Below are 9360 nucleotides of genomic sequence, written 5' to 3' on the forward strand. Positions count from 1 at the left end.
TGAAAAGACACAAACTAGAGAGATGGGGTGATTTGGTATAATATTCCATTACATTCATATGCCATATTAATATAAAAACTACCTTGGGTGGTGCTATTAAGATTCCTATTTTACAGTTAAGGAAGTTGAGGTAGACAGAGGTCAAGTGCTTGTCCAAGGTCGCATAGCCAGTAAGGTCAGAGATTGGATTTAAATTAGAATTTCCTGACCTCAGGTTCAGTACTCTATCAATTTATCAATTGTGTCACTTGCTTGCCTAATTGTGCCACCTAGCGACGTTTTCCTACACCTGGACCAGTGTTAGTCATTTTCCATTTTTTTTTTTTTTTAACGGAAGGAAAAGATGACTGAAAAAAGATGTAGAGAAGTGATACAAGCCAAGAAAGGAAACAACAGTACCAAAACTGACTCAAGTGCCAGTCTCTTGAAGACAGTGTTAAGATAATGGCTGAACTTGCACTTCTAGCAGGTTGTGGCTTATCCTGTACATGATGCCAAGAAATAGTTGGTACTTTGCATGGCCATGAAAACTTTATATATTTGTCCTGTCTTTTGCGTTATTGTCTCCCTACTGCTTGCCTTCATGCCTGGCAAATAGGAGGTACTTAATAAAATACTTGTTGATTGTTGCCTAAAGAAAAGACCCTCAAGCTAACAAGAAACAAATTTTACTGGTCCATTATTACTGTAGATATCATTAGGAAATGTGAGACTTGTGTTTATATGCAAAGAAAGGCACAATTAATTCATGCTGCATATTTGGAGAATATAAGCAATAGCAAATTTCAAAATCTTATCTGCATTGGCTTTGTATCTTTTAAATTATATCACTATAAGCCTTATATTAGTGGGTAAGATGTTTGTGTACCCATTTAATATATGTATATCCATATTGACTATACCACATGACTTGCTAGAAGGCAATGATAGTCTAAAATATCCATCATTCCTAAGGACTGGAAAACCAGTGATGCATGAAGGCTGGGGAATAGAGGTGGAAAGGGTAGGTAGAAGAGCAGGTGCCAGAGCAACCTCTGGAAAGATGTTTTTTCCTGTAATTTTCATAGAGAAGGGGTCTAGATTGGAATTATAGCTAATTGTCCCATTAAATACTTGGTTTGAGGAAATAATAGGTTCAGTACTAAAGCCTCTATCTCCACGTCACTAATCCCGTTTTATTCCTCACAGTGGAAATATATATAACTTCCTTTATAGTCCCTCTAAAAATATTAATATTTTCCTAGACTAAGCTCTATTCAAGGCTTCCCTGTTTGAAGATGAATTAGGCCAAAGACAATTTTCATAAGAAAATTGATTCTGTATGGAAACCAATCTTTTAACAATGAGTAATTCTCACCTTGTTTACTTCATTGCCTTTCCTATACATAAAGTGATTGGTGTATTTTCCATCTGATCAATGCCAAAGTGAGAATTAAAATATTGATCAAAAAGGTCTTTTTGTTTACTATAGGAGAACACTTGAGGGGAACAGTCTAAGAATGGGATGGTAATTTTATTTCTCACCTATTCCAGGTTAACTCCCAAATTGTAAATTTTATTTTTGTCACGTAAAATACACTTCCATATTGGTCAGTTTTAATATTCATAAATAACCTAGCTGCTCCAGATAAACAATATACTCCTCTATAAGCAATATGGTTCCACTCAAACCCACCCCCAGATTACATGTATATCAACATACCAGACAAGTCTGTGGATCCTGGCAGGAAGTCTACCCACTGATAATTATTTCTTCCACAATATTTTACCAACTGTGGAAGCTTTCTAATTCCCATTTGGGATTGCTTTGCTGTGAATGAGAATAATTTTGGAAAGCAATTTTTTATTATGTAAATAGCTTTAAATGTCCCTCCCCAGATATTCCAAAAGGAATGACCCAATGAAGTCTTTGATAAAGAAATATTTATAGCAGTACTTTTTGTGGTACCAAAGAACTAGATGTCTTGATTCAGGAATGGTTAAGTGTGATACATGAATGCAATAGAATATTGCCGTTTTAAGAAATGAAAGGGAGAAATGCTCCACCTCATTTATGTATTTAAATTTTTAAAAATACAAATTTATTCAACACACTTTATATATACAAAGAAAAAAAAGAATTTTACATGAAATCATGAGCTTTAAAGTGGGACAAAAGATATTTTGCCTCTAAGCCCCAACGAAAAATCATATGAAAACCAAGAAACATAAAATTATGTAGAGGAAATTTCCCAGCATAATAACGTGGCCTGTGATATTGACAGTAATTAAGAATTACACTGGCGCTAAAAAGGAAATGGATTGATATCACTGAAAGATAAGAATATTGAAGAAATCAGAAAATTATAGGCTTTCCCCTTGTTTCAGGTTTATTGCTTTATGTATAATTTCATTTACTGTGCCAGTTCTTTATTCATAGTATAACAAAAATAACTGTAAAAATAGGATTCAATATATACAAATTGACCCCAGATAAGTTTTTTAATAGATACAAAATATTTTAATTTTTTGATTTAAATATTTTATTTTTCCAAAGATAACTTTTTAAGGAACAGATCAATTCTATAAAACAAGGTAACAATACAGGTCCACATTCTGATCTGATCAAAGGCAGATTAACTATTCCATTTCAACTTCTTTTTGATCTTTATAGTTCTTTATACTTGCTTCAAATTTATTAAGCACATGTTGACAAACATCCATGAGTTCATTAAGGCCTTGCCGAAAAGGCTCAACAGCTGGAAGACCCACTTTAGTCTGGATGCGGAAATTAATTTTGCTTTCTGAAGGGTGAGTGATACTATATCCACAGAATTCCACTTCTGGGTTCTTCATGATCATGTAACGTAGAGAGTTTCCTAGTGTATGGTCCTCATCATACAACACAAATGTGACACAGTTTCCATCTGTTCCAGCTGCCTGGATCATTTCCAGCACTGGTTTCCTCTCTCCTTCTTCCACCATGTTGACTTTCTTTAACAAACAGCTCTTTTTATTTCTCAGTTCATTTCAAAGATAATGGTTTGGCCCACTGTTCTGTCTCCAACTGCACTTTATATACAATTAAAATTAAAAATGTTAAAATAAAGCACTATTTCTAAACTATATTCCCTCCCCCATACTTCATATACAGACCAAATCTAACAGCCAGCATTTATATAGAGCTTTAATTTTACAAAGCTCTTCTATAAATATTAATTACTTAATAAAATTCAGGTCTTCCTGACTCAAAGTCCATCAAGCTAGTATACCTAGTACCAGCTAGTTGCCCATTAAAACTTCATCTTACATTTGAAAAAAAACACTTTTCTCATTTCCTGTATTAGGGAACCAGTATATGGTGTAATAGAATAATACCTTGAGTTTCTTCAATCATTTATCGGCTATGTGACTTTAGGGAAGTTATTTAATCTCAGTGAAATCTTAGTACCTTCATCTGAAAAATAGGGATAATCCCTCTTAATTACTTAAATAAGTGTTGGTTCAAATAAAGACTGAGCTGGGAAGACTTTGTAAGGACAATCTTAGTTCTAAAGTTAAGATTGGGGAGTACAGAGATAAGACAAAGCAAAATAAATGAGTAAGGCATTGTATAAGCATTGATATTTGTGGAGCTTATGAATTCTAAAAACTTTATAGCAGTTTATTTGGCCTTTGAGGATTTTGCCGCATTATGACATAAGAAAGAAGTAGGACTACCCAGCTTCCTTTAGATGGAAACTTCTGCCATTTCTGGCAAAATCATAATCCTCCTCCAAATGCATCAAGGGGAGAACTATATTCTTTATGGATCAAGATTATCCCAACAATCCTAGGCTCATAGATTTAGAGATAAAAAGGCTAAGGTTACCTCTTTCATTTTTACCAATGAAGAAATAGAGGTCTGAAAGCTTTAAATTACTTGTCCAAGGTCACAAAGATCCAAATGGTCTGAAGAAGGTTTTAAACTCTTGTCCTTCTGATTCCAGGGCTAACATCTACCCATTGTGTCACATGGCTACTTGGCCTTCTGCTGCACTGTAACATTCAAATTTTAATTTTTAAAAGGCTTCAAGCACAATAGATAGTTCCTTTATAAAAGGATTTATGAAGAGATAGACCAAGTTTTTGCAGATTAGATAATCACTTGACAAATACGTGGGAGTTAGGATTCTTGTTTAAGTAACAGGCTAACTAATAACAGTAGTTCAATAATAACTGACAAACATGGTTTTTGGTGTTGGTCACATGTTTTGGTACCCCACTTGTGTCTCACCTTGCAATACAATATTGTCACATCAGGAGAGTTCTTCTGTGGGTAAAAACAGAGAAAATCATCATTTGCCTCACACAGTAGATCAACTTCAATATCCATGAAAATATCTGATGCAAGTTGGTTAGATCAGTCCTTTTATCCAAAGGGAGCAAGGGAGACAAGAGATTGTTTAGTTTGGGTAACCAACATCCATGAACATAGTACCTAACTCGAAAGGAATTTGAGGCCTGAATTGGTCTCACCTAAGGTCACTTCTGAGCTGTGTTAAAATTGCACACCCCATAAAATCTGTGGGCTATGTCTGCATAGCATACAGTCTAGGAGTATGTACAGCTTATTTCTCTGGAATCCAGGGCTTGACAGAAGTAGATTAGCACGTCTTCTTGTACCTTTCCTTTATATGCCCATGTGGTTTAAGCTTAAGGTAGAGCTATGCCTCTATTCCTTGATATCTAGATCTGGATTAGACTAAAAACTTTTTTATTTTGTGGTTAGAATAATAACAGTAAGATATCAAAGATCATATAATTTCCAATATAAAATCTTTTTAGTTTCTTGAAAATGTTTTTCATAGTTGCTCTACTTTTTGTCTCTGCTATTCTGAATATAAAAGAATATTACTTCAACATAAAGACTCATTACACAGCTTTGAAGAATCCTCAAATAATGTGTCTTTAACGAATAAAGTTAAAATTATATAAGATTCTATGACATATGTGCCATAGGAGATAGCTTTATTCAACACTGAGTTGTAAAATAGATGTATGCCCCAAATTTTCAGTGTTTTGGAGGTAAATACTACTATATCTATTTTTAAATGACTACTTATATTTTTTGATTAATTATATTTATCCAATATTCTGTTCTCTTTATTTTACGGTGCTAAATATTTATTGTTATTTGCCAAATTTTAGACTTTCTAGGATGATTCAATGGTTTGGAAAGACAAAACATTTGAAATCACAACTCTCCTGTTAAGTTTAGAACATGCAATTGTTTGAAGTTAATTCCATAATTTTTTTAATTGCCTGAGAATGGGACCAAACAAAACAAAAGTCCTGACATAAAATTACCTTAACCATACAAATTTAAAATCATGATGAAATGAAATGAGTAGATCATAACAGGAAATCTTCTGACTAGTTGATCTGTAAAAAAAAATTTTTATTTAGTAATTAAGCAAGATCATTTTATTTGACCATTGATAAAAATCATCATTTTACTGACCAAAACATCCACATTCTATGCTGGAGATTTCACTGCTAGGCATAAACATTAATGAGGTAAAAAGTGGAAAGAAATGATCAATATGCACCAAAATATTTAAGATTTCTTTAGTAGTAGCAAACAAAAACCAAAACAGTTTTTGCTCAACAATTGGGGAAAGGCTTAAAAAATTGTAGTATAAGGGGAATATGGAATATGAGAAATTCAGAGAGACATAGGGAGAACAGCAACAACAACCATAAGTTGAAGCTGAACTCTGTAATTGAAAAAAAAAAAAAAGTCTGGCTCCAAGAGAGAAAGGATATGAAAGACCGAATATGTGAGACATGACTATATGAAGGCTAGTTTAAATGAATTGCTTTTTATTCTTGTCTAAAGGGTTAAATGTTTTTTAGTGGAGGGAGGGATAAAGTGCCCAAATTGAAGGTACGAAGCCAAAAGATCAATAAAAATGAAAAAGAAAAATACTCTCTAATTTGAATTCAACTTGGTCCAAAGACATCACTGAATCACTTAACTTTTTTTTTTTAAACCCTTAACTTCTGTGTATTGGCTCCTAGGTGCAAGAGTGGTAAGGGTGGGCAATGGGAGTCAAGTGACTTTCCCAGGGTCACACAGCTGGGAAGTGTCCGAGGCCATAATTGGACCTAGGACCTCCCGTCTCTAGGCCTGACTCAATCCACTGAGCTACCCAGCTGCTCCCAATCACTTAACTTTTTAAGCTAACTAAAGCTAGTAAATCCTGTCTTCAAGCTGCATGTACCTTCTGGAATTAGTCATTTCATACAGCAAGTGTTTTGTTTGTATTTCATAATTTCTTCTATAACCTTTTTTCTTTTTAACAGGCAATTCAATAAAAGCCACTAAATCTGACCAATCCCCTATAAAAACAACCTTTTCACAATGTATTCAAGCAAAGAAAGCATATATCAAGATTTTATTAGCTATGTCAGGAAAAAGGTAGATAATAATAAAAATGTTTAACCCTTACTTTCCATCTTAGAATCAATACCATGTATTAGTTCCAAAGCAGATTAGTAAGAGTGGGGCAATTGGTGTCAAGTGACTTGCCCGAGGTTATACAACTAGGCAGTGTTGAAGGCCAGATTTGAACCTAGATTTGAACCCATCTCTAGGCCTGGCTCTCAATCAACTGATTTACCCAGCTGCCCCAGGAATGATTTTTTAAAAAACACAGTTCAATTACTATCTAGTAAACACATATTATGTGCATAGTAGACAATGCCCTAAATTCTATGGGGAATTCAAGATGAGACAATCCTTGCCCAAAATTAGCTATAATCCAAAAAGAAAGACTAATACTAATATTTGGAAGAATGCTGGGAACCCACATTTCCTGTATGTAGTGGGCCTCCAGGCAAGCCAGACTACTAGATATCTGCCTTATATATTCTGTTCTTCTATTTCAGTAACTTATTCTACACAACTTTTAAACCTGGCTCAAAAATTACTTATTCTAGGGAGAGGCCGGAAGAACATTAGAGTATGATATTCAGAGCCTTAAGAGTTCAAATCTTGTCCTTGATACTAGTCATGTGACTCTGGGCAAGCCACTTATCTCTTTCATCATGGTTTCCCCACGGTAAAATGAGAATAATGCTAGGTAAATCTCTTTGGATTGTAGTAAGGATCAAATGAGATAATACATGTGAAGGGATTTGAAAATGTTGGCAATTGTTATTATTAAAATCTGTGTGACCCTGGGCAATCTAACCTCCATCCGTAAAATAATGGGATTGCATCTGACTGCCTCTAAGGTCTAAGCTCCAAATCCAGGATCAAGTTTTACAGTCTTAAATTGGCCATCCTTAAATGCTCAAACAGCACTTACCTGGATATTGAGTAAAGGTTATTAGAAATACTTTAATGTATAGTGAACTTATTCCTCTTATTACATTACTATGTGGTTTTTTGTTCGAGAAAAGTATTGTTTGCAGTATTATACATGATCATCAAATTGCTGCTAGAATGCTCACACCTGTTACTGCAAAATTCCTGGGAATTTACTCTAGGTCAAAATCAGGCTGACTGGTACAGGGATGCACCCAGGTTTCTGGGTTCAACCACACAGTAGCCTTTTTTCAGACCATGTGCTAACACTGGGCCCAAGATTTCCATACCAGTCCCTGTAAAAGGGGATCCTTTGAAAATTTGAAGATACTGCTGACAAAGCTACTGATAAGAAAATGGAAAAAAGTATTCTTACACAAAGGCCAGGAACTGGTACTTCTGATATCCTGTGATGAAAATCCTAGGGGAAGAGAATCAATGGTGATTTGAGAACCTAAACTCCCCTTTGAGCCTTAACTTCCACAGATAGATTGGGATAACAACATCTCATGTTATTGCCATTTACTTTCTTCACTAGGGCCTTGTAAAAGTAGGTGATAGTCTTATGATTATCATTTGTTCAGCTTTGTATGACTCATCATGGCCCTATTTGGGGTTTTCTTGGCAAAGATCCTGGAATTGTTTGCCATTTCCTTTTCCAGCTCACTTCACAGACAAGGAAATTGAAGCAAACGGGGTTTCTAGTAGAAACACCACAAGGGAATCGTTAATGTTCACCTCAAGCTGTTTTCTTTTTAAAAATTCCGAATCCGCTTTCCATCCCCAACTCCACAACTGACCTTCCAGGCCTCATCGATCCCCCGCCCCGCTCCCATTGCAGACGGAGGTAACCAGTACCGAGGCCCAAGACCAACGAGTCCATAAGGCGGGAGCCCCAGCTCCACGGGGCCTGAAGAGGGCAGCCCAACCCCGGGGAAGGTGTCTCGCTCCGGAAGCCCCCGAGAGAAGGGGAAAGAGAAGCGCTGGAGAGAGCCCACCACAGGGCGCGAACCACTCACCGTGGGAAGGGAGAAGGTTCCTCGAGAGCTGGAGGTCAAACGAAAACACTCTCGAGGGAGGGACGCGAACCTTTGGGTGATGGGAGTTTTAGTAGAGAAAAGGAGCACTTACTCCTCAGCAGCTAAAAACGTGTCTCCCGACCACCAACTAGAAACCGGATATCCTATAGTGATCCGGGGAGAGAAAGAGGAACTACCATAGAGAAGAGAAGGTAGAGCGCCACCAGTTGTCCTTGAGGCGGGTCCTCCGTAAAGTCTTAAAGGGGCCACACCTCACTAAGTGACTGTTAAAAAGGGTATGCGTCATTTGTAAATGTGTTTTGTTCCTTCTCTGTGATTAGGCCAAGGAAGAAGTCGAAGAACATATGGAGCTAGCAAGTGATTCAGTTCTTTTCATGAATGCTGGGCGTGACAGTCAGGGCCTGATTTGCGTGAAAAAGGAAGCCTAAGCATGGATCTCATTTTTCTGATGTTCACTGCCTGTTTCCCCTGGGCTGGAACCGGTAGCCATATTTTACATAATTATAACTTTGATCGATGAGAAATTAAATAAATGTGGTCATTTAATGGAATTACTTATAGAAAATGAGAGGCAGCCAGGTGGTGCACTGGAAACACTTGAGTTCAAATTCTGCCCAAGGTCTACTAGTTGTGTGACTCTGGGCAAACAACTGGACCGAGGTCTGACACAGTTTTGTCCTCTGAAAAATGGAGATAAAAATTACAACCACTTCCCAGGGTGATTTCAAGGACCAAAGTGATGTTGGCAAAGATGTATATGTGTATACCTGTAAGTTTATTGCTTTATCGCATCTATATAAATAGATATAAGTTGATAGATTGATAGTTACAGATCTATTTACTGATGGATAGATATACTAGATATTATCATTGCATTGTATTATTTTGTCTCTCCAAAGATGGAAGGGCAGAAGGGCAGTCTTAATTTTAACTTCTTTTTTTTAAACCCTTACCTTCTGTCTTGGAACTGATACTAGGCATTGATTC

At 36.2% G+C, this 9360-nt stretch overlaps 1 protein-coding gene and 1 non-coding gene across 6 annotated transcripts; both read right to left on the bottom strand.

The window, feature by feature from the left end:
* Positions 1-2052: 2052 nt before the first annotated feature.
* Positions 2053-8514, bottom strand: LOC123243709 (DNA-directed RNA polymerases I and III subunit RPAC2-like). 5 transcript variants are annotated; one of them, XM_044671761.1, is made up of 5 exons: positions 8353-8514; positions 7710-7754; positions 5329-5403; positions 4256-4291; positions 2053-3046 (listed from the first exon to the last, which is right to left on the bottom strand). In XM_044671761.1, exon 5 carries the CDS (start codon positions 2962-2964, stop codon positions 2620-2622), a length of 345 nt encoding a protein of 114 aa, XP_044527696.1. In that variant the 5' UTR covers positions 2965-3046; positions 4256-4291; positions 5329-5403; positions 7710-7754; positions 8353-8514; the 3' UTR covers positions 2053-2619. The 5 variants fall into 5 exon arrangements, with proteins under 5 accessions (XP_044527696.1, XP_044527694.1, XP_044527695.1 ...); XM_044671759.1 differs by having other exon boundaries at positions 2053-3051; XM_044671760.1 differs by lacking the exon at positions 7710-7754 and having other exon boundaries at positions 2053-3051.
* On the bottom strand, positions 7429-7593 carry LOC123248238. Its single transcript, XR_006506307.1, has one exon.
* Positions 8515-9360: the final 846 nt, after the last annotated feature.

Source organism: Gracilinanus agilis, chromosome 4 (genome assembly GCF_016433145.1).
Source record: "Gracilinanus agilis isolate LMUSP501 chromosome 4, AgileGrace, whole genome shotgun sequence".
NCBI lineage: Eukaryota > Metazoa > Chordata > Mammalia > Didelphimorphia > Didelphidae > Gracilinanus > Gracilinanus agilis.